Source organism: Spodoptera frugiperda, chromosome 26 (genome assembly GCF_023101765.2).
Source record: "Spodoptera frugiperda isolate SF20-4 chromosome 26, AGI-APGP_CSIRO_Sfru_2.0, whole genome shotgun sequence".
In the NCBI taxonomy this organism is placed as follows: Eukaryota; Metazoa; Arthropoda; class Insecta; order Lepidoptera; family Noctuidae; genus Spodoptera; species Spodoptera frugiperda.
In genome coordinates, this window is record NC_064237.1 from 12,587,372 (window position 1) to 12,614,597 (window position 27,226).

The 27,226-nt window shown below is 33.5% G+C and overlaps 2 protein-coding genes across 2 annotated transcripts in view; one reads left to right on the forward strand and one right to left on the reverse strand.

Moving 5' to 3' along the window:
* The window catches only part of LOC118264327 (uncharacterized), a 419,163-nt gene that overhangs the window by 116,915 nt on the left and 275,022 nt on the right, over positions 1 to 27,226 (forward strand). The window lies entirely within an intron of this gene.
* The window catches only part of LOC118264314 (probable chitinase 10), a 109,527-nt gene that overhangs the window by 31,787 nt on the left and 50,514 nt on the right, over positions 1 to 27,226 (reverse strand). Inside the window, exons 2-5 of the mRNA XM_050704865.1 lie at positions 16,822 to 16,900; positions 8,967 to 9,169; positions 6,862 to 7,099; positions 154 to 333 (exon numbers count right to left, since the gene is read on the reverse strand). Of these exons, the coding sequence (XP_050560822.1) occupies positions 154 to 333; positions 6,862 to 7,099; positions 8,967 to 9,169; positions 16,822 to 16,900 (700 nt within the window). The remainder of the gene's footprint in view (positions 1 to 153; positions 334 to 6,861; positions 7,100 to 8,966; positions 9,170 to 16,821; positions 16,901 to 27,226) is intronic.

Below are 27,226 nucleotides of genomic sequence, written 5' to 3' on the forward strand. Positions count from 1 at the left end.
GTTCATCCAATGACTTCTCTCGCTTTATGGTAAACTATAGAATTGAGTGGTAGTTAGACGACTATTTTATTAATTTTATGTATTTATTTGATCGAAAAATAGCCTTCTAAATGGCCATTTGACACTTCTTAACAAAATTTCTAAAAATCTTACCTTTAAGCAGCAGCACGTAGTTCTTCTTGTCGTCTCCTCCCTTGGGGTACTCCCAGTCAATGTCCAGACCATCGAAGTTCCTGTCGCGAAGGTATGGGATCGCGGAGTAGATGAACGTCTGACGAGCGTAGCGGGTCGCTGACATCTCCTTGAATTTCTGGGTACCGAAGGACCAACCACCTGGGAAAGATAGGTGTTGAATGATTAGGTACTCTATTATTAACTGAGAAAGGTTCAAAATTGAACAGACGATAATGGCATTAACATAAATATAATTTATAAATTTTTAAACTGACATGGTCATTATGTGCAACAATGCCGAAAATCATAGGCATAAACATGGTAAATATCCCGTCTTAAGTTCTAATGTTAGTGTAAGTAATTTATGTTAAAAATACTGAATGTAAAGATTGATACAGATTTAAAAAACCTACAGAATTAATAGTACGCGTATCACAAAATTAATCCGTCACTAAACAATAACATTCAAACTCGAATACAAAAACATAAACCAACATTCAATACCTATTATATCGATACAAATTATCTCACATTAATCTATAAAATTCACAGCACTAATTGCTAATGAACTCGAGCGAATTTTCGCAACTGAATAGTGAAGTGGATCGGTAAAAAATGGCGTGTCGATTTCTTTAGTCAGTCATAATGCATTGCACCACAGACTATATGTAGCTCTCATGAAAATAGGCGCGGTTTTTGTAGGCATTCCCGTGAAAATAGGTGAAAATGTCGCACGAATGCGCTTTGTGCCGTGGGAAAGGCGGCGCGGTGAGTTCGCACATGCTTAGAGAGGGGACTGTGTTATCGATAGATAGAAAAATAATTAATTAAGTTATCGTATTGTTTTCACAAGCAATTCCTTCTTTAAAAGGCGATTTCAAATAATTAGTATCAAATGCTTATTGTAATCGAAATAAACTTTTTCTTTTGTTTTTTTTTTCAAAGTAGTTTATTTTTATGTATTACAAATAAATTCAAGGACAACATTTTAAATTCAGCTTGTTTAATTAATTTTTTCGAAGCTCAAAGTCAAAGTCAAAGTCAAAGTCAAAGTCAAAGCATTTATTTCAATTAATCCTAAATTAGGCACTTTTGAAACGTCAAATTAAATTGTCCGTCAGTCTGTCTGTCAGTGAAGCTAGGCGCTCGTTCCAAAGTGTTGCTTCGAATGGAGAAGAACGAGCAAGAAACTCCATCGTTACTCTTTTCAAAAAATGTTTTTTACAATATCTCTGATACATTATTTGATCATTTACCTATTGTATATATATGTAGGAACAATGTAACTACAATACGACGTCAAAACTATGGGACAATAAAACCAATTTGTAAAGAATATAAATTAAAAAAGCGGGTTGTTTCAAACATAGTGCCCACATATGTACACTTACAATTTTGAAATAATGCTTCTATACAAATAAAAAATAATCTTTAATTTAATTTTTCAAATAAAAAAATGAATAACTGCTTGATGCCACAGGATCCCTAGACTACATTGGAATAAATTAGTACTTTAATTTAACGTGTAACTAGTGATCGTATTAGAGCATTGTCTAGTGTGAGCGAGTGTCCAGTGGAGCCGGACCAACATGCTGCCACACATTTTTATCTTCAATATAATCTGACAGTTTATAATATGCCTGTTTACACAGTTCACGCTTTATACAAGATTTAAATTTTTTCTCGTTCAGATTCAGTATGGTGGTTGGTAGTTTATTGTAACACTTAACACAAAATCCCATGAAGGATTTCTGCACTTTGGACAATCGGAATTGCGGTATAGCTAACTTATTTTTACCTCTCGTATTAAAATTGTGTCTGTCGCTTCTTTTTTCAAACAATTGTTGGTTTTTTCTCACGTACATAATATTTTCGTAAATGAATTGAGAAGGCACTGTAAGAATGTTTATAGTTTTAAATAGTTCTCTCAAAGATTCGCGACGGGGCAAGTTATATATTGCTCGAATAGCTCGCTTTTGCAAAATAAAAATTGATTCTACATCCGCAGCTCGCCCCCACAGCAAAATGCCGTAAGACATTATGCTGTGAAAATAACTAAAATAAACAAGCCTTGCCGTACTTACGTCCGTTAGCTGCCTAATCTGTCTAACTGCATAAGCAGCTGAGCTTAGTCTCCCCGAAAGTGCTTTTATATGGGGCCCCCATTGTAATCTGTCATCTAATGTGATACCCAAAAATACAGTCTCCTTAACAAATTCCAACTTTTGTCCGTTCAAAGCAACATAACATTCGTTATTTTGTACGTTTGGCAAGCAAAATTTAATACATTTGGTTTTTTTCTCATTAAGCGCCAAGTTATTAATAGTAAACCACTCATAGACTCGAAGAATGGAGCTGTTCACGTCGTCAAAATTATTCGTACGTCGACCTATTTTAAAAATCAGTGATGTATCATCTGCAAACAGAACCATTTTTGGTTCATTTTCGAATATGAGTGGCAAATCGTTTATGTACACTAAAAAGAGGAAAGGACCCAATATTGAACCTTGAGGAACGCCCATTTTTATCTCAGACCCTTGTGAATTAACACCGTTAATATGAACTTTTAGCTGCCTATCTCCTAGATATGATTTCAATAGACGGAGCGCAGTGTTTCTAATCCCGTAATGATTTAATTTCAGCAAAAGTGTCTCGTGGTCAACGCAATCAAATGCCTTTGAGAGGTCACAAAAAACACCTATGGCATCCTGTGCTTCCTCCCAGGCACCAAATATTTCTTTCATTAAAGTAACACCGGCGTCAGTTGTACAACGACCTTTAGTGAAACCATACTGCTGATGGTGGAAGATGGAGTTTTTATTAAAATGATGAAGCATCTGAGACAGTATCAACTTTTCAAACACTTTGCTAAGGACCGGCAAAATAGATACAGGCCTATAATTATTAGGTTCTGTGGTTTCGCCGCTTTTAAATAGTGGGATAACCTTGCTATATTTCATAAGGTCAGGAAAAACACCGTCATCTATACTTTTATTAAAAATCATAGCCAGATAGGGCGCTATAGTTTGAATAATTGTTTTGCAGACTTTCACTGATAGTCCCCAAAGATCTTCAGTTGATTTTATTTTAATTTCTTTAAAGACCTTTACGATCTCTAGAGGATTCGTATATTGAAAAATAAAGTCATGTTGACATGATTTTACATTTTTTTTAAGCAAACTAGCTGAGAGTGTAGCTGAAGAATTTAAATCTCTAGTTATTTTAATAGGAATATTAGTAAAAAAATTTTCAAACTCCTGTGCTACATCACATTTTGAAGAAATTTGTCCAATTTCAGATCTTAATTTAATTTCTGAATTATGTATTTTTTTCCTACCAGTCTCATTTTGTATAATTTTCCAAGTTGTCTTTATTTTGTCATCAGCTGATTTTATTTTATTGCTGATATAAAGACGTTTTGCGGCTTTGCACACTAATCTAAAAGTCTTTGAGTACGATGTTACATATTGTTGAAAATGGGGGTCGTTATTATATGGTTTCATGCCATAAAGATCAAAAAGTTTATTTCTACTCTTTCGAATACCTACAGTAGCCCAATCGCTAAATACAAATTTGGTATGAATATCTTTATTTTTGAGTGGCAAAATATTGTTAAATTCCTTGTTTAATAATTCAAAGAAATCGTTGTACAACTTATTCACATTACTAATATCAAATGTCTTTATACTTAATTTACTAGCTAAAGAATTGTTTAATTTCTCCAAATTTCTAAATGTAGTTTGTCTAAATCTTATTTGAGTTTTCAGCAAAGGTAAATAAGAGCTATACGCAACCATCAGTCCACAGTGGTCGGATGGCAAGCTATTTATAATATGTTTTTCTTTGTAATCACAATTACAAAAAACATTATCAATGCAGGTGGCGGTCGAGGATGTTATTCTAGTTGGTTCTAAAAAAACATTTTTTAAATTAAATGATCCAAACAAATTTAACAATTCCATACTGCTTGTACTATTTTCTAATAAATTAATATTGAAATCGCCACAAACAATTATTGACTTGTGACTAGTAGAAACCTTTCTTAAAACATCCTCCATGACAGAATCAAATAAAGGAAGATTCTGATAATTAGGTGGTCTATAAACACAAACTACAACATGTCTATCCAGCTCAACACAGGACAACTCAATGGTGTGTTCAACTGACAGTGCTACAATGTCTTTCCTTTCTTTAGATTTAATACTATTTTTAACTAATATTAGGGACCCACCATGTAATATTTGTTTTCTACAGAAATTACTAATTACATTGTAGTTTTCTAGATTTAAAGATGTTAGTTGGTCCTCCTTTAACCAATGCTCTGATAGACAAATTAAATCAAACTTAGTTTTTTCTAAAAACAGCTCTAATTCTAAGATTTTTGAGGAACAGCCTTGAATGTTAATATAAAATAATTTAAGGTTGTGCTGCTCCTGTGTATAATTATCTTGAAATAGTTTTATACTGCCAGAATTTACCTTATCATTCATATGATTTATAAAGGTACCTTCTGTTGTCTTATAATCTAGTTTAAACCTAGTGTCTCTGTGCTGTTAGACACTCTCATTATTTAGTCACTCATTTTTGATAAATGAACTATTTTCTACTAAATAACATAAACGAACCTTTATTATCATATCATACTCTATCAGCCTATTCATTAACTACCCATGATTGCTTCAACATATCAATTTGCCATGATCCACACAAAACATAAGCCTCTATTAGAAAGTTGTGACACCATAAAAACCTGCCATATAAGACATAATATCTATATTATTACACTGATTGCTTCAAGTACTTGATTGAGCGGTCCTTGATTGGTGATTGATGGATTCAATCGTTATGTAAGTTGTCATGCGTTTGAAAGCAAGACGGCTTATTGTGATTTTTTTTTGTTTTTGCAACGTCATTAACACTTTTGTGTTTATATAAACGTTTGTTTGTATGGGTTATGTTTTTTTCTGTGTAGCGTGTTGTGACATCACTAGGTGTGTTGTTTTGAGAAGTAGATTTTTTCTTTGCCTTTTATCCCTGAAGGGGTAAGCAGAGGTGCTCATTACGACACGTAAAGAGTCGTAGATAATATAATTATAAATTGATAATTAATATTTTAATGGAACAATATTACGTTTGTTTTGTTGGATTTTTTGCCACTAAGCTAAAACTAAGATTTCTAGTAGTTGATAAGTAATTGTTAGATTTTTTTTTTCATGTTATTTTTGACTTTTTTTCTAACCAAAATAAAAACATTAGACTAAATAAAAGGTAGTTTACGAATAAATGTGACTTATCTATCAACGAATCCATACAAAAGTAATTCGCTATAAGAAGCTAATATCTCTATCGCCAATAGCCACCAGTCGCCACCACATGACACTTATAAAATTAACATAACACAAAACCAGTATAATAAGTATGGTAATTTACATTATTATTCTAAACATTACTGTCCTCATAGAAACACAGGCTTGATGTTATGTCACTTTATACGCAAACTATCATATTAATACAATCGATGAATTTGAATCGATTATAAAATTTTATCGATATATCGTTGGGCATCACTATTAATATCGATTTTGAAACTCTCTGTCTGTTGGACGCGATATCTGGTGTATTTTGAATGGCCTATTTATTCGGATGGATTATCAAAGAGGTCTTTACAAATATGAAATGGTTTTTGATACTTTTGTTTTTTGATTTATACTTTTCTTACTACTCGTGTTTAGTTATGTGAATGTGTTAGGGCTTTTCCATCAGAGATGTAGGTACTATGCTATATTACTATAGGTAAATGCGTTTGGCATCCACCAATCATATTCGTTGGTACACATAGCCATACTGGTGAAAACAGACTCACCTAAGATATGTTTTTTTATATGAAAATATGCGTGCTATGGATGACTTGCCTACTATCGATACATCGCATTTTATATAAGAATCTTCACGGAACCTAGAATCTAAATATGTGAGACCTAAGCAGCTAAAGCAGAATTATAACATAACAGTATTCGACAGAATCTTGCAACTAGACCACCAATAATAATCAATAGATTTGAACTTTAGACTTTACATAATACCTGTATTGTGGTTGGGTCAACGGGTCATTAAAACCAACATTCAATATTAGATAAGCAATTAATTTACGATATTGTTCATACATTTCCTCAATAAAATAATTATTTAACTTGTATATGAAAAGTTAATGCATTTACTTGGGTAATTAGCATAAATTCTATGTTTGCATAATTATTAATAGGAGGCATGTTACAAGATCATTAAAATTTATTGTATTGTTGTCATAGAATTCAATCGTCGTTATTTTTCTATGACTTTTAACGTAACATATAACTTTTATTATTGATTTCATAATCAAAATATTACATTACTTTGGTAACGTTATAATATTGTTTCCGTGATATAGGCAACATCTTAATGTTAGACTCATTAGATTCTGTGTCAATAATGACTTGTTCCATAATGTCTGAATAGCCGCTATGTATCAGATAGCTTTGCTTTAAGAACGTAATATTTTGAATCAAGTACAAAACTGCCAACTACATTTACCACATTAACAAATTTGGGTTGTAGGTACCGAAATAGGCTTCACAATCCTTTTCTATAGTTATTCAACTGATACTTTTCACAACTATCTACTCTATAACTAAAAAGAAATAAACATACCAATAGCAAGCAGGGTCTTCAATTTAGGGTTGGCCTTCTTCAGCGCATTGATTCTGTCATACAATCCGGTCTTTCCATCCTTGGTCTCATCATTGGATTCGAAGGAGCTGAGCTTGCCCTTCTTCAGCCAGCCGAAAGCGAAGATGATGTGGGTGCAAAGGTCGGGCTGGATGTCTTCTGGGGTGAACTTGCCGATCTTCGTACGGTATTGGGACCAGTTGGTGTAGTAGCAGACGATCTGGTGGAAGAACGGGAGAGACGTTATTTAGGAGATAGTTAGTTATTACATTGAGAATATTGGTTTGTAACCGATGTGGGTTGATCGAATGGTTAGTAGACGCGACAGCTAAACATGGGGATTTTTAGACTTGTGGATATATCACATTTTGTGCCTAAAATCTAATAGATTTAAAACTTTTCAAGAAACCAGCATTAAAGTAGAACAAGACAGTATGTTTAAGCTTTTATATGGAATATGTAACTGGTGTCAATTCATAGCAACATCATTATGCATCTCTTTCGTAGAAAAAGAAAATACTTATACAAATATCAATTAATTTAAAGAAGAACATAATAATAATTGTATCAAATGAACAAAGTACAAGACTTTGTAAATAAAACCCAACAACAATTAACTATTAAAAATACACAAAACAAAAGAAAAAACGAACAAACAAACACTATAAATCAATGGACAGATACTTCCAACTTTTCCATTGGCTCCACCAATTATAACTTCAAAGGTGCTGAAACTTTAACCACTTCAGTCGGTACAATGTATTGAGGAGTGGTTCTACGAAGTTCGCCTCGATCTTAACTTTCAACGAAATAGAAACAGTCCTTTTATTTTTGCTCAGGATGTGGAACATTTATATTGCTGTTAATACTTTGTTTAAAGTTCTTGTTACTAATGTTATGTTGTTTTTTAAATGGATAAGACAGAGTTTAGGGCCTAAGCATTTTGCTAAGTTTCTTATTAGTTCTTTAAAATAGAAACCTTGTCTCGTACAGAAAAACACAATACAAGCATGTCAGAAAATTAATAAAATAACGTCTAAATTAAAACTAGGTACATTCTTGCGAAGCTATAATAAGAATTTATATTCTCAAGAATATTGTCTTTCTTTGTTGAGCAGAATTCATTTATTAAGCAACTTCTCAAAAATTGTCTAAAAACCGAATACCAAGAATTTTAAAGAGCATTCTACTTTTTCAGTGTACACAATTATCTCCAGGGATTTAACCGTCTTTTCTCAAACAATATTAAAGGAATATTCCTAGATTCATATTCTTTTGTAAAGTTTGCGTTCAGGCACTCCGTTTCATAACCTACTACCATCCACTACTTAAAAATACTAGCTCATTTAACATGAAAAGTTTCCTCTCCTTCCATTTCAAATTTCAACCCTCTTTTGTCGGAATAAGATCCTTATTAGAATACTCCACAAAATTTTAAAATTCAAAAACCTATCTTGGAGACATTTGCGAAACATTAAACATGTGAAACGTGAACATAGCTATGCATTATGATCTCTATTTCAAACGGAATAAAGTTCAGTTATGCGGCATAAAAATCTTTAAGTAGGCAAATACTTATTTTGAAGGCTAACAACTTTACTTTTACATTCGAAAAGTTCACTTACATCCGTGTTGTACTATTCTTTTACAATATGACATTTGCATGTCGGAAACTGTTAATAGCGTTTCTATCTCAAGTGGAAAAAGACTAAAGTCGTTTAGCAAGGCTTTGTTTAAAGTGTAGTTGTAATTTTGTGATAAGGCTTCCGCAAGGTTCAGTGCTTGGTCCACTGTCTTTTCCTGGCATATTTATTAGAAGGAAATATTAACTTATCTGCGTTGGTATTTATTTTAAAGTTGTAAGAGCTAATTCAATTTGAAACAGGATAAAAGTAGTTACATATTATATGTATCCTTATAAGCCATATGAAAAAGGTTTAAATGTAGTTCTTCGATACGATAATTTTATCCAACAAAGTAATGATTGAGTTTAGCTTACTTATATTAAAACTCACAGTAATGGCCTGAAATACCTCAACTTATTCTTTTTGGGAATAAAAGCCATGTACTATACCAATATTACTTACTTTGTATCCATCTTTGTCTTTATGGAGATCAGTAGTGACAGAATTGTCAATAGCAGCTGAAGATTTCCGACTGGCAACGTTGGGTCGACCACGGATCTTAGGCCTGTTGACGCTAGCTGAAATGATCTGGTCCGAGGATCTAGATACGCTGGATGTGACTGAAGTGGAAACTTTGCTGGGCTTGCGGAGTCTTCTGCGGACGTCTGTGGAAGAAAGAAAAGGTTATGAATAAAATGTGATTTAAACTTTAAGAAAATATGTGCTTTTCCCTCGAAATCGCGCAATGTTAGCGACAAAAATAACGACGAAATGTAAGCGACTTAAAATACTATATCTAAAAAATCTGGGATTATAATTATGTAAAAATAACCTTTTCATGAAGAAGAAAATATCTATATTAGAAAACCATAAAAATGGAAAAGCACAAAATTAATAAACTTCGCGGTTTAAGCGCATGTAAGTAAAATTCAATGCGACAAGCATAAATCTTTTCTACTCGTAGCAACCAAATTGTTTTAAAAGAAAAAGGAATTTTCCAAAGAAAAATAATGTAGCAACAATACTAATGCTACCGATACATTTAGTTCAATATATTCCAAGTAATAAACTTGCTCCACACTTTGAATTTCAAACGCCCTTATGGGACCCTGTAACCGATGTTTGAAAATCTGCACTGAAATTTCAACTTTCAGGAGAAAATGGTAGGATTGAATTTCCCGTGTACAATTTTACAAAAAGAAAATGTTTTAATGTATGGGTTTAGGGTATTTGTTTTGGAAAACGTTACCTTTGTCCAGGGAGAGATGAAAAGTTTTTGAGTATAATGTATCTATTGAGTCACTACTGAGAATTTCCAAATTGTGAAACCCTTTTATGTTTGGTTCTCTTGGGTATCGAATTCAGAAACGTGTACTTAAAAGTTTGCAGATATTTTTGTCAATTTAATTTAATTGTCTTTACTTAGAACTTTTGGTTACTTTTTAAAAAAAAAGAGTTTTTTGTTTCAAACTAATACGAAATTCGAAGGACTTTTCAATTACTTTACTTTTACACATTATATTATTATATTCATAATGGTGAAAAGTGTACATTGTACATTGTATAGCGGCAATAAGCACCTCTGCCTACCCCATAGGGGATAAAAGGCGTGACGTTGCATTATTTTTCAATCAGAAAATTACGATGAACAACTTATAACGCCTTACATAAAATAATCACTATTAAAAATGAATAAACAATTGTCTTCCCAACCATTCACATACAAAGGACGATATGAAAACCAAAACAACTAGTAAATACATAAAAGAACCCTCATCCGTATTGATTTCAATAAATTCTAGCATGTTGCTCAAAACAGATTCGTCGGCGATCCAATTAATAAACCCGGCTACCAAACACGGGACGGATTTGCATAAAAAAACAAACTCAAAATTCAGCTCGCGTACGTTTCCAGAGCTATCACGCTCACATTTTAGACAAATCAGATGGTAAATAGGGTAAAGTACCCAATTATCAGCACTTTAAGAGTTAGTCCTAATTTAAACCAATTTATTATTATGAAAAAAAGGCTTTTGTCTGTTAAGGCAAATTTTATAGTTATAATATTTAATAAGGAAGACGATAATAAAAGAAAAACATGATTGACCTCTATCCAAGATTATTTAGACAAGTAAGAATAAAAAATGGGTCTGTCACCATTTACTGGCACCATCTCCACCAATTACTAGCATAGAGCAACCCAATTATCAGCACCCAACTATCACTGTTAGGAATTGCATTAAAAAAAATTAGTTACATTATTAAAATCTGTTTTTAATTATTTTTTATATAGTTAGTAAGTAGGTAACAAAACAATTACTTATAATCTAATAATACTTTTATCTGTATAAGTCGAACAAAAAAAAGTGTCACGGCCATACCATCCTTTTCTCGAAACCATTCAGGCCAATTTCGACCGCCTATAACTTCGTTGTGGATAAAACAAGAAGCCTGAATTTTCAGATACTAAGCAGGCATTGTACAAACATGGTATATTTGAATTTTCATTAAATTTTAACCATTAATTTAAGAATTATAACATGTCAAAGTTTCGAAATTTTGTCACTGACTGACAGATCATCAAAAGTATAAGGCACTTCTAACAGACATAGAAGCTTAAAATTTTTGCATAAAATTAGTATTTAGTATCTACATTAAGGGAAAAATCAAATATTTTGTAAATTCAGTCCAGTTTTTTAGATACATCAACTGCATCAATAACTTTGTAATCCTAAATGTATGGGATTACAAAGTTATTGATACAGTTACAATTTCATCACACCGATAACTTTGTAAAACCATATAAATGTATGAGATTACAATGTTATTGATGCAGTTACATTTTATTGTTTAATGGAATAATTGAATCTACAAAAAGAAGTGGGATACCATCAAAAACATTCTGTAAAAAAATCCAAGGCTCGCATCTCATCAGTTTATGTACCGTAAAAAAAATGTGAGATCCATGTAATACCAAGTCGGTTATTTTATTTAGTCCCTACTTAAGAGACCTTCTGTCTAAAGTTATAATGTAAATTGTTATCATATCAATATTACATTAATTTTACGTTTTAAATAAAATACACAATACTACCTATATACCTACTTTTGTTGACATTTCTCGTATTAAATTGTTTAGTCTATTTCATGGCAACGAATTACGATGGTCTATTGCACGATTACGTACGATGGCCAAGTCAATCTCATTTTTTAACACCTTTTCGTTCAGATGTTTTTTCAGTAATCAAAATGTCTTGTAATTTGACTGGTAAATATTGTTGACTATCAAGATATACAAATTGCGCACTACTAAGACAATCTCCAGTAATATTATAAGTTATAACATTGTTTATTTGTTATAGAAGTTGTCGTAGCTTGCATACCATCTACAAAATTCTTCTGCTAATTTAAACAAAAATTAAGAAGAGAAAAAATAAATAAAACGAAATAAGAAGAGTTGGTGAAATTCTAGGGAAACCAATTTATCAGCATGCTTCTGATCCAATTATCAGCACCATGCTAACATTTGGATTTTGATGGTATAAACTACTTTTACAAAACAAAATTAATTCTTTGCATAAAATAAACATAATTTACATTAAAAAATATGAAATTTGTATTTATGTACTTTTTTCCATTTATCATCACCAGTGCTGATAATTTAGAATTTACAAAATATTCGATCCATTTATCAGCACTACGTATTTTACCAATTAATCACCAGAACTTCAAATTCTACTCTTCAGATTATCATAAAAAAATATCTCAAATATCATAGAAATCGATAGTTTCAATATTAAATTTGTAAAAGATACGATATATCATATAATGTAAACACGTGTCCTTACCGGCGATCACAAGAAACAGGCAAAAACAGAAGAAACTGGAGGACACAAATGTTTGTTTACACAATTTCCGCCAATTTGAGGTCTCAAAGTATAATTTTCCCAATAGCAGGATTCCAAAAACATGTATTTATTTATTTATTAGTGTGGAAACCCAAATTAGTAAGTGAAAACCTTAGAATTGGTCGATTTATTCAGAGTGCTGATAATTTGGTGCAGTGCTAGCAATTGGGTAGTTGCCCCTACTACTGCTCTTTCATGAAATACATAAATCGTGGGAAAGAATTGTGAGGGTATGAATAACTGTAGTTGCGTTTTTATTTTGTTTTTTTGATAATCTTGTGTAGGTTTTGTTAAGCTTGGATTGACTTGTGTTTATTTATTTAGTGAGCAACTGTGGTGCAGCAAACATGGGTTAGGATTTTGACTGAACAGTTTGTTTATTATTTTTATTAAAAAAGGACTAGTATGTTTAAGGTATTCTCTTCCAGTTAACATTAATGCTAGGTTTTTATTTTTATAATTGTAGCTTTTGCTTGTATGTTATGAGTGGTCTGCTGCAGTAATCAGCAGTACAGCAGGGTCTGAAGTTAATTCTACGTTAGATAATGCGCTGCTTTTCCTGAAGACGTTATGTCAAATGACAACTTGGCTCTGTTTCTTTAAACAATTTAATCAATACAAAACCTTAATCTACCATGCGTAAAGTCCAAATTAATTACACAAACGCACTAATGTAGCAGAGAACATTAGTTTAGCTAAATGATCACGCACTGTAGAGTCGTTAGCACACTATTTCCTTTCCAGTCTATTTCAAGGCGCACTAGAGTAATTAATTCGATTCACGCCAGTAATTAATTAAAATGGAGTCCGTAACAATATTTTGTTTCTTTACAATATTTTGGTTTAGTTCAATTTGAGTAAACATTTTTATCTTTGGCTTAAAATTTGTGTTTGGTTAGAAATTCTAATTAAGTCATGTCAAATATTAAAATTATCTACCTCTTCAGAATGCAGTATTAACAACAAGACTACAGTATAGACTGCCTCGTTGATCGAGTGGTCGCAAGTGCGACTGCCGGACAAGGGGTCTCGGGTTCAATTCCCGGGTCGGGCAAAGAATTACTAGGCTATTTTCGGTTTTTCGAAATCTTTTAGTGGCACGTAGCCTGGAAATGTACCCGGCATATGGTAATAGGCTCACCCCCTTACATAAATTGTGAAAATTGGGTGTACATTGTATAGTGGCTTTAGGTGCAGTAATGTGCACCTCTGCCTACCCCTTCTGGGTAAATAATATAGTGTAATGTTGCGTTGCGACTACAGATATGCAAACCAGGCAATAAATGCAATTTGAAGGGAACGTCCACCCTAAAACAGTCCATGGCTAAAAAACGCATGTTTTTACGTGAAATAAATTGCTGGATTATCAACGATATATCTTCAGCGTCCAGTCGAGCCTTGTCAGGATCTGGTCGTGTACCCATAACTCTGCACTTCTGACTAATGGTTGACAGGTTGGGTGGTTCTAAAGCAATATTTGGGTATACTGCAGAGTCATCGACTGTGAAGCCATCGATTATATTTATCATAGAAAGTAGGATTTGGCTGATTATGAGGTATTTTTCTAGTACATATCTTAGTCAGTAGGTATAGGTAATTTGTCCTTAATTGGTACTATAGAGGAGTTTAGAGTCCAATTTAGTTTAAGCTTATAAATTCTTTATTTTATCGTCACACTTTTTATCATAGAACACACCTTTCACCATTTGTATTATAAGACCCATGTAATAAGGGGTGACCCTATTGCCATATACTAAGCACAGTGCCGTGCAGTTCTAGACTTCGTGCTGTTAAGAAATTCTCGAAAGACCGAAAATCGTCCTGTATTACTTTGCCTAACCCGGGAATCGAACCCGAAACACTTGAACAATAGGCAGTCATTATTTTATTGTTTTCATATTACGGTACCAAAGAAACCCATTAATATTAATATCTGACACACTAAAATGTTAGCCCTTGACATGACACCTAGCTATTTCATTTTAGTAATTACTTGTTGTTTGACAATCTATCATACATTGTACATCCAAGCATAAACTACCCGTACGACACTACAGACAAACTGTATTTCTTTTTCTGTGTGCGACATATTTAAATATATAGGCATAGTGTTCCCTGCCAATATCTTCTGGACAAAATACTGCGACGGAATTTTCGAGAGATTTTTTTTTTGTTTATACCTCTGTCTGTTACGCGAAAATATTTCTGGCAGTTGAAATTGGAATTTGGTATTCGGTGTGAGGTCTGTTTCCTGAAAATATTCGACGACTACATGTTTTATTGAGTTACCTATTTTTGCTACGCTGAGGATTTTCTACTTTAAAATCAAGACATCAAAATTCAGTTTTGTTTGAGCTTATGTCATCAGGTGTCAAAAATAGGTAGATTTATTAGTTATTTGTGATTAAAGACACAAAAACATGTTGTTACAATGCAACTTGCGTATTATTAATAAGGAAACTAAAAAACTAAAAGTCAGGTAAATAAGGAAAATTCGGTGGGATTTTTTCTGAGAATTAGCTGTTCACCTTTGGGGATTAGAATTTATAGAATAATTTTATTAAAGAAGGGTCAAATTAAAAGAACTCTAAACCGACGAGCATGCATGAAAAGACTGTTGATGAAGTGAAAGAGGTATGTAAGATTCATAGCAATTAGCATTTCATAGTTTGCCTAACCATATGGAAGACAGACTTTGCCTAACAGTAAGGTTACGTATGTATATAAATCGCAGAATCATAGAAAAACTGTCAAATTAAATCTTCCAAGGATGTCATATCATTGAAATTAAAATACCGTCTACCACGGACATTTTTAAATAAAGCTTTTGAGATAAAACAGAGTGGAATGCGTATCTATTAAAATAAAATCGATGTCACATTACATTATGATCAATTTACAATACATACATAAATAAAACTAACATTCGATCAAGGAAACCCTGTCAGTATACCTATGTATGGTAAATTACCATAAGTCAATGGTCGTAACATTAATAATATACATATACATATAGCCGATGTCACATAGCCTTTGACATTAAGAGACCATACGACGAAAAGACAAATTAACCAACATTTACATATATTTGACCAAACTGGTGAATAGTTTTGGCAGCAATTTGCATGCGATGTGGCCTAGTATTCCAATCTTGAGTTAGGAGGTCAAGCAAAGAGCATAGATGATTAGTTTTGGTTCTAAGATCCTAATTTGTTGAATTCTAGAAATTTCTGGGAACTATTTATAGTGGTAGAATGCTTAGATATTTGTGTCTAGTAATTTGATTGATGAAGCCTCTGTGCATATTTTTGATGTAGTGTGGAAATGATGTATCGTGATAGGTATCTTGTCAGAAGTAATCGAAAGGGCAGAATTTTAGAGGTATTTTTCTGGTTTCTGGAATTAACAAAACTGTTGTTTTTTTATTTATATTGCTCTCATTGACTTATAAAAAAATCTGGAAAATATATATCTTGCTGAAAATTAACTTTCTACCACTTAACCTATGAGGCAGTTAATAACTTGATTCTTAGGTATATAATTGCGGACTACTTAGCAAGTTTACCGGGGCTCTGGCTCTAAAAGCAGGAGTACGAACGGGGTAGTTTAGTCAGTAAGAGTCTGGCACTCTCTCACTTTACCCAAGGCGTGAGAAGTCATTAGATGACTTTCCCTCCTTAAAAAAAGGTATATGATATACTAAAAACCTATGTATACGAGAATCTAGTACAAATTCTAAAAATAAGAACATGCTATGTATTTCGGAACAGTAACCAAGTGCACTAGACATTTGTATTCATAACATAAGGGTATCAAATTCTTCTAGACTGTACAGAACTCAATTTGAAAAACGTATTGAAATTCAACGTGCAGAGCAATCGACTCGCGAACTTGTGAATTTGTTTGAACAAGGACTTCTAGAGTTGCGAAGTCACGAAGTAGGTATTGACTACCGATACGGTCGTTGCATTTTGTTATTTTTTCTTGTGGATCGAGAAATAGGTCATACCTACTATGATAATAGGACCTATAGCATTGTGTAAAAAACACAGTTTGGTATAAAAATCTAATTACCGCACTCAGAGTCATTTAATAATTATTTAAACTAATCCTTAGTAAGGATTTTGTACCGAAAACTTTTGTTGATCGAAGACCTAAAACAATTGAAAAGGACTGGTTTAATTAGCCCTTACAAGAATCTGACTCACGAAAAAAAGAGATATATTTTTACAAAATAGTGCTTTTTGTGTGTCCTAGAGGCTTCTGAAATTTAAGGCTTAAAAATTAATGTGGAGCTAATCGCCCATCTATGACATCATCTGATCTTATGAAAAAACTAATCTGTCATAGTACAAACCGATCAACCTTCTGAATAGTCTTAAACAATAAACCAAAATAAATATACTTACTAGAAGCGCCCGATGTAGACGCGATGATGGCAGCTATCAGCAGGACAGCGAATGCCCACCTCAGCAATCTTGGTGGCCACTGCAACCAAAACATAATTGGTCGTGAATATTTTATTATTTAATTAATTTCCTTAACGAATTCACGATTGAACCTCGTTCAAGATGGACCTTTTGAATAATAAATTAGTTTAAATTAATGGTTTCCGAATATTACTTGGTGTGGAATATTTTGAGGAGGTATTGGGTATAGTGCTGTTGGTAGACTATAGTCTGTGATTTGCGTATACGTCTATATGTATTTTAGATAGCTCTAATTCTGTCCTACCATATTTTTTTGTCTTTGGAAACTTATATTATACTAATCTATAATTCGCCAAAAATCTTTGTCAAAATATGGTTTGCATTTTTATCCTGTTTAGAAGTGAAAAGCAAAAAAAGTGAAAAAAAAAACACATTTATATATACAGCAAATGTATTTTTTTAAATCTCTTGGGATTTAAGATATGACATTAAAATTACTTATTAATGTTTTCTTCGAATTTCTTCTATATTTATCAAGAAATATGTAGACGAGGCTGGGACAAAAATATCTAACATTTTTTTACCATTTATCTTGTCATACTCTCCACTTTAATATTTTCGTAAGTGGTTCGTGCTATAGAACCTTTGAGGTATGGTCACACTGTGAGCGATTTATAAACACTACTATATTTAATTTCTATCATGTAAAATATGAAATGGTTAAAAGTAATATCAATCGAGTCATGAGTTATCAATCATATTGGTTCCTGATTTTGGCTGAAGTTATTTATGAGAAGGAACTTGCTTTCGACAATAAACGAGTGTTAAAAAGTAAATAACAAGTCTTTTTATTATTCTTCCGAGTAATAAAATATTTTATTTTGTTCCTGTTCTAAAACAAAACCAGATTTCCTTAATACTAGATGCTATAACTACACGCATTTGCGTGTAATATAAAATAATTTTAATGTCATATCACAAAGCGTGTGAAGAAAGCTTTTCTTTCTTTACCCCTCCATTTTTTAAGTGAAACCAATTCATAAGTCTGAAAAATACTATGCTGAAAACCATATTAAAATCGGTTCAGCCTAACATGAGACAATCACGCACAAACATATACACCTACAAGTCAAACTGATCACCACCTGTTTTTTGAAGTCGGTTAAAATGAGAGAAAGGTTTCCTCGCTAATCGCTAACACTGCGACCCCACCCCCACTTCAAGATTACAGTTTCAGTTGGCCGTCAACACGTCACTGCCATGAATAATGCAACGGAGTCGCGACCCTTGTATTGAGTCCATACATCTATGTATCTACATAGTGGAAGGTAGCAGAGCGATGCAAGATGTTTTTGTATCGATCGCTATGGAAATATGGAATATTTTTCTACTGGTACGTTGTCATATGCGTGGAAATATTTTGAAACATTTGTACTGGCTCCCCGTAGTAGCTAAAGGTTGTTAACCCACGTGTTTTCTTTGAGTATCTATTTTAATCATTTTAATCGGTGCTGTAAAATGCAAATACATCATAATGTATACTACGAGTATATGTATTTTGTGCAATGCATGAATAATTATAGAGGACGTAATGAGTAGATGAAGATAAAGGCATTACGCCTTTATCTTCATCTACTGATCTAGTGTAATTTATTTTATACTAACGAGCAGACGGATCACCTGCCGCGCATGGACACCCGAAACACCAGAGGCGTTGCGTTGCCGGCGTTTTTGGGAGTTAGGATTTTAAAGGTTGTTGGGGAATCGGGAATTGGCAAGGGGGTTAAATAAAATTCATGTTCAAATCCTCACTCAAACCAAGTACTATCATTGCATATTTGACAATCACAATTTCCATTTTGGGCAACAAAACCGGCAAAGCAATATCCATATCAATGTTACCCACTTCTGATGCATTGTTTGAACTCGTATCGGTCCGCGGTGATTCCAATATCGTCCCGAATGACGTCACAAGCGATGCACTTTAAACAGGTTTGTGAATTAGCTTTGAAATGCTGAAACTAGTTCAGTCTATTGTCCAGTTCACTGGGACTGGATTTCAGTGGGCTTTGTAGGAGATTGGACACTCAAAATTGAGTGATTAATTATGGATGTGATTGCGACGTTGGTTGATTGTTTGTAAGTGGGAATATTACGTATAACTATCACTATTGTCCGGGATTATGTCTCTGGCTCGATTCTAAGGGTTTTCAATTGCCAGCAAAATAAATAGATGTCATAATAGAATAGTGGAAACTATCGTTTTCTTTTTCTTCTCCTCTAATAACATCTTATGATTTATTTCGTTGGGGGATCCATGTCATTCTTGTCCCTGAGACGCGCCGAACTTCAGTGTTCCGGTGTTTTCATGGTAGTATCTATAGGAGATTCTGGCTTATAGGAGTTGCTAGCGATATAGGAGGTTGTGGTGGGTTTGTCCCAAAAAACATATATAATAATACTTTAATGTGCTTCAAATATTCGGTACGAAGTGGATAAAATCTGAGCAAACCTTTGTCTGTCTCAACACGAAATACGAAACTGAGTAGTACTTATGTTCTCCATCTACTTATACATATAAATAATGAATTTGTAACAAGAAAAACAACTCAATATGCAAAATATAACTCCTCAATACTGGAGAAAGTCTTGGAAAACTTTTCTTTATCCAATTATATGTGTTTACAGAAGTTTTTGAGGGAGGATAAAAAGCATTTCTTTATAGAACCGGCGTATAATGAGTGGACTAAGTTTGTTCAAGAGTTTTGGCTCAATCTCGGTACCCTAATTATGGCTTTTAAAATGCAGTCGATTTTTTTTTCAAAGTTTGTTTGGTGGGGTCCGCAGTTGAAGGATGGCTCAGACGCTGTTTTTGAAGTCATGTAAAAGTGAATGCTTAAGTGAAAGTTTTAAGCATTTTTGTATGGTTTATCATACACATATTTATAATTTATGAAAACTTAGGAAATTGTTGAAGAAGTATATAAAACTTGAAAAGGATCTGGATTCAGTACTCTTAGGCTATAAGAGATGGAATTTGGTATGATCTTAATCGTGCGTGCCTCACTATTTATAATCACACTAGATAGTTTTTGTACCAACTAGAATAGACGATAAAAATTAAGGAACATTTAGCAAACGTTTTCACCCATCTTTTATTTGAAAACAGCAGTAGAACTAAGATTATTTACCTACCCGGCTTGGCTAAAAATAGTGCGAACAAAAAAATAAAGGACAAACGCCTACGGGTCTTTTAATTTAAAATCACTATCGCGAACAATAAGGGTCGTACGGATTACAGAAAAATTATGACAAATGAATTCGCGTCGCTTGGAAAACGAAAATCTGCATAAAACGAAAACGTCTTTTGTTTTTAGTTTCTTTATTTTTTGTAAATACTGACTTCGTTGTTGTTTATCGTGGATGGTTGAGATATAGATTTGTGTTGAATTTTTGATCTGAACAGTCTTTTGTTTTTCAGGTTGGAAAATCATCTAATGACTTCTCCCGTTTCGAGCTTACTGACTAAAAACCACTACGTTGCTACCCTGCTTTTCGAGCCGGAACTCTAGACAATCAGCTCAGCTTATAGTCTTAAGGTTACAGTATTTTGGTCTTAATTTATTTATTCATAACTTAACTGACTGCCAGATTTTTCTGTTTTAAGAAAAACTCATGTTTTTATCTAGATAACACAGAACAAAAGTTAAAGGAGTCGAAGTATTGTAAATTGTGCCGTGTCCATTGACAAAACATATAGATATACAATGCACCTTCTCATTTCAAGGTCACATAACAGTACGGTAACAATAATTGGTAAGAATTCTTATTTTCATAAAGTATTTATTTAATCATTGAATCGTTTAAGGCATTTACAGCGACAGCCTTGTTAAGAGCATTGAACTCGATAATTTTGCAATGTGCTCTCAACGTGCGTACAAATTACGAATTAAAGATTGGGTAAGAGTCTGATGAAATTTATATTTGGACTTGTTTTTACATGTCCAATATATAAGGAGCTTTAAAAGTATCTGCCACGGCTTCAATGGGAGGTAGTGTTGTGTTTGAAGATTACAATAGTAAAAATAAATTTTCATTCAAAATATTTACGTATGAGTTTGTTGCGAAAAAGTTATCTCTGTCGCTGCCTCTTTTGCTTTTACGATGAAAACAACTGATAGTCATACACATAATGCACATTTATGAACTATATCACTATGACATAGGGATAGAGAAAGCAACTTTGTTTTATACTATGTAGTGATGAATAATTTTGACTTTGACTTCGGCGATAAATCTAAGATCTTAAGATCAGCAGCACTCACAACACCAATTATGAACAACAAGTCAGCTTTAAACTTAAAGGCCAAGTACCAATAACTTAAAAACATGGCCGCCGCTTCAACACATGTTCACACACTACTTATCTTGTGTGCCCAGGTCATCACACAAGTTCAACGAAAATTAATTACAGATTTATCTGCTGGCTGTACGAAACAGAACAAATATTAGCACGGATCGTGGCCCAGCGAGTTGTAATTTATTAAAACCGTCATGCAATTCTGATATGGCGATGTTAATGAAAAATGCTCGGAATTATTCGCTGTTTTATTGGATAGCACTAATTAATTGTCTATCTGATACGGTGTCGTGTTTGTAATTGATATCATCGGGAAATGCAGATTGTTGATGATTGGGATATTTTAATTCTTTATTTTTAACTCTTTAGGTAGTCAAATCAAATCATTGTAGAATTATCTTTTTCTGTTTATTAATTGAAATTGCATATCATGTGATTGCTCATTACCAATAACCCTTATTGCTTTATATGTATTGGAAAGATCGAAGTTCTTTGACTTTAGTGGGTAACTTTGATCCAAATTCTATAACCAATAGGAGTCCAGAACAAAGCGTATATTAGTTTTTCATTGGTCTAAAAGTTTGGGTCAAAGTTACCCCATAACCCTATGGGGTGGGGTAACTTTCAAAGAAACCCGATCTTACGGTAACTGAAATTATTTAACAAAGACATCTTTTCAGTTGCAGATTAGTACTCAAAAGAACTTGCATTTGATGGAAAAAAATATCATGGCCTAGAACAGCAACAACATAGATATAACATCTAACATCTATCTTAAATGTAAACCATTTGTTATCTAAGTATTTATCCTACATAAGTCCACAACTCATGCAATACACCACCAGATTATCAAGACCTCGCTTTATATGATTTTTCTACAAATCGGAGGATCAATTTATACTGGTTTACACAGTTTGATGTGTCGTCGTAAGAAAATCTCGTATGAATACAGATCAGCTGAGACAAAAAACATGTTGACTTGCTCCTGGCTTGTATTACCTTAGTAGGACCAATAAGGTCAGAGTAACTAGTCAACGGTAACGTGTTTGTTATATTTACTGGCTTGAACTTAATATTGTATTGTTTGGACCTTGGTCTGTGGCAAAGTAAGGGTAAGAAAGAAGGAGAAGAAGTAGAAGGGGTTTTTAGTGGTAAATAATGATCTGTAAGACCAAACAACACAGTTGGATAAAATAGAAGTTAAACTAAATGAAAAGCAAGACTGCCTAGCGAAGTGTTGAAGTCCGGCTCGAGGAATAGGAGTAGGAACGGGTTAATTTTTAGTCAGTAAGAGTCTGACATGCTCTTGCCTCACCCAAGGCGGGAGAAGTCATTTGATGATTTTAATTCATAAAAAAGGGGTTATTTCCATAAGTCAAAAGGAGAAGCCAATAGGGTACTAACTAACAAAAAACGTAATATAACTTAAGAAAAAAATTCTGATAAAGAAAATGAATGCATTCAACTAACATCATACCGAGCTTATCGAATAGAATGGAAAGATGCATAATGGACTAGAAGTTGGCAGTCAATTTTGTAAAAACATCCCTTACTAAACAAACGATGCATCAATGTCGAGTTAGTTCACTTATAGCGTGACAGATGGCGTTAACGTCGATTTAGATATACAAGGAGATTGATCGATTCGTTTCAAAGTGAATAAATAATATTATTGGAAGAGTATTCAACTATTTTAAGTGGTTTTACTTTGGACTAATATTTGATTAACTCATGAAGTTTCTTTCTCGTTCTTCTCCATAGGAATATACACTTTGGAACGAGTAAATAGCTTCACTAGAGGACCGACAGACAGAGGTTTTTTTTAATATTGTAATATTTGCTTTGACGTTCATAAGTGCTTTCCCGGTCTATTGAAAATAAATAATTTTGACTTTGGCTTTGATTAGTTAAATGGTTTACACGAGATATAGATTCAATAATATTCAAATTCAATATGTTTTCATTTCCAAAAGAAAACCTACTTTCCTACCAATATTACCAGTATTTTTGGACCCACAAAAACTGGGAAGAACCTTCAACCGCAATATTTAGGCAAACGATCCAAAATGGTACTTTTGTGGCACTTGTACCTCTATTTACTCGACTTGGATAAAGATAATCGTTTTATGGAAGTGCTTTTATGGAACTTTCGAGAACCCGATGGTAAATATAAATAGACCATAAGTAGTTCCAAGTGTGGTTTTAGTTTGGAATTGGAATAACAGACCCTTTTTTGTAGAGGGCATATAATATTTTTGGTTATGACATCATCGGTTTGGGGTTGAAGTTTAGGGGTTAGGCAAAGATGGAAGTTTAGGGGTAAATAGCAAGAGAGCTGCTATAAATTAGACGTAAATTAGGCTATTGAAAACTTTCTTAAGTCTCATTATAATTTTGCCTAATTAGAGCTTACAGCATGCAGCCATTATCATTAGCAGATTTTCGTAAAAAGCGGTTATTTCAATATTACAAACAGACTTTCGAAGTTTATTTATTAAAAATAAAAAAGTGTTGATTTTACTAAAGGACAGATGTTTTGTTTAAATCTAACACTAGAGGCTAAAAATTACACTTTTAGGGCCTGTTTCACAAAGTCTGGATAGCCGCTATGGCACAGATAAATTTGAATTAAGAACGTAATTTGTATGAACTATCTATACTTACATAAATCAATTTCTGTTCGTTAGTCTCGCTAAAATTCGAAAACGGCTGAATCGATTTTGCAAATTTTGATCTTGAATTATTTGTGGAAGTCCAGGGAAGGTTTAAAAGGTAAGAAAAATAAGTTTGAGGCGGTACAAAGTTTGCCGGGTCAGCTAGTCTGTCATATATCTTTATAGGGTTCTTATATGGAGGTGGTAAAACAAGCACTTAATATATCCGATTCAATAGACCCACGTGTGACCTCTAAACTCTAAAACCAAAAAAAAACTTAAGGAAAACCATAAAAGATAATTTACTACTGTTTGCACACATACATGGACAGCTGACATAACATGTCAATTTTTGGTTAGAATTCTTAGATCATACTCGATTGGTTTTAAAAAAAAATACTTTGACCTATACTCTTATAGACCACAATAGCATCAGAGATATTTATAGTATCGTATTAAAGGTTAGTATTACATACTTGTTTATTTTTTTTATCATTATTTCTGTGTGTGTGTGTTTAAGTATGCACTTATATTGAGTGGTGTTGTGTAGGGATGTGTACGAATTTAATGAATGTTTTGCTAATGAATTTTGGTCCTTAATTATTTGTTGATAAAAATTGTTGTTGGATTGTTATGCTTTTCCGTATTTTTACTTCTCTTCCTTAAAATTATTTTTGATACTAATTGCCGTATTCAGATGTTTAATGGCTACTTACTTACACTATTCCTTAGTAATGATTTTGTTCCGAAAACCATTTCCAAGGACAAGTATACCTTCATTTATTTTTTAACAGCTTTTGTGTATTGTAGTGTCGTAAAATTCAATCCAAATTTTCTTTTACTTCTTTTAATCAATTTTTTTTTTAAACGTTGCCCCACATTAGGATTTTCTCCTGTGTCGTGGGTGCGTTTACAAACATACAAGTTCACATGCACATGACACCCAGACCCGAAACAACAATTTGTGGATCACACAAAGAGTTGCTCCGTGCGGGAATCGAACCCGCTACCCGTTGCGCGGCAGCCAGTTGCCCAGCCACCGCACCAACCGTGCAGTCATAAACTCACGCCACACGCCACACGCCCTTTTTTGAAGGGTAAAATCATCCTCTCCCGCCTTGGGTGGCAAGAGGGAGTGTCAGACTCTTATCGACTAACCCCGTTCCTACTCCTGCTTTTCGAGCCGGAGCCCCGGTAAATCCGCTAGGCAGTCACCAATCATTAGAAAAAGACTCAAACACCCAGAACTTTCCATCTCAAGCACTTTTCTATGTACTAACTTTTTTAACCTATCCCAAACTAACCACCAGAAGGTCTCCTATAAACGTATTCAAAGAAAAAGAACCTAAAACTTGATAACAGGTAACAAAGTTGTTCAACGAAACAGCCCAAGAACTGGCCGGTAAATTAAAACAAGCAACAATTAGCAAGTTGTTCGCAGTGTAACAACGTATTACTATTGTGGCACGCACACAAGGTCGAATGAAAGGAAAAGGCGCTGCCCGCAAAAACTTTGCTCAGAGTAGTTCTGAGACAGAGGCGGCGGATTTTTGTCTGTGTGTTTTTTTGTTTGATGGAATTCTGTTGAATTGTGTGTGGTATTTTAATAGTGTGTGTGGGGTTAAGAAATTGGTGTTTACTGTACATATAGACTAGGAAATAATAGCTGTTATAATTTTAATGATAAATGAGTGAGACCTGTACCATGAGTTTGAAGCAATAGTATTTGTCGATAGTCGCTAGCGACGACGTAAATTTTTTGTATGGCAAATTTTACAACGCCTCTACTGGTCACCTGTGGTATTTAAATTTGGTACAGGTACAGATATTGGTTGCCATAAATAGTTCAAAACGAAAATCGACTCAGTTAATTGGCATGTAGAAAAAAGAGATTGGACATGGAGCTTATACCTTGTATACGCAAGTATGGTTAGCTTGCAAAACTCAGAAATCACGCGGAAGCATGTAGGTAAGTAGGTAAAGAACATATTAACTTTACCATCTGTTAATATTTACACGGAACCGGTAATTCTTATGTTTGCGTCATTCACAAGAACCGATCGAACGCAAATGTATAAAAAACCAAACGACACCCATTCGCAGAAATGAATTCGGAAGCTCAGATGACGGTGTTAACGAATACTAAGAAAATGGTGTTGATTTCTTTCTATTCTTTAGTCTCCTACCTAGATTTAGTTCCCTACCTAGATGGTGATCCACCTAGGTAAGCAACTAACTAGTGCTACTACAACTACAACTAGGTAGGTAAACATTAACAAGAAGACTCGGTGCCCTTTTATAGGTGCTGAGGGTGGCCACCTGAGTAGTTTTAGTGAGGTTAAAATCCCATACTCCCAAGTCTTTTTTCCCAAAAAGCTAAGCGCCTTTTGAAGGTTTCCCCCTGTATATTGATTGTCAAGATTTGGATCTCTAACAATTTCTCGGTTACTTTTATTCCATGATAGTTGTAACTTTAGAGAATTTTTCACTGCGAGTAAAGTCATAAAACAAGCTTAGTCTTATAAAAAGCCTACAATAAACAAAATCAGATGACTAACATCCATTACCTCAGCACAAATCACTTTCCCCAGGAAACGTTGACAATAGCAAATAAATCTTTGCGTCTTCTTGTAGGCGTTTCAAATTATTGGCCATTTTGTTATTTCTCCGGCGCCATCTTGGCTTACGAACGATTGTGTTATGTTATTTACCTTTTACGTAATTGTAAGGTTTGTCTGTTAGCTATTATTGTATAATGTTTGGTTTAGTAATGCAGGTTTTGGATATTCGTCTTAGTCAAGTATTGTCATGTGTTATTACTTTTAAACGATATGGTCATTGGCATTATCAGACTTAAGATGTCGTAAAAGTATTTTTTGTGGTATAAGCCGGCAAACGAGCCTACAGATAACTCAGGTAATCCGAAGGCATGGTAAAATTAGGATAATTGGGCCTCCGCTAACCTCACTCATACAACGACACACAACGCAAGCTTTGTTTCACGTCAGTTTTCTGTGAGGCCGTGGTATCACTCCGGTCGAGCCGGCCCATTCGTGCCGATGCATGGCTCTCCCACACTTATAAATAGATATTGTTTCAGTATAAAAGCTGCGCAATAACATTAAACAGATTTGGAAAGGAAAATAATGATTAAAAAAATAATTGAAACATTTATAAACAAAATAACAGTTTAGCACATAATAAAGACACAATAAAAAATCAATAACTCCTTTGTCTACGTACAAACTAAAGATTTTATCAACTCCTTAAGAGTAATATTAGTATTATCTTTAATACTTATTTCAACAACAAAATCGTGATTTGCCACAATAATAATAAACACAATTGTATTCTCTGTTCTTTCATTACT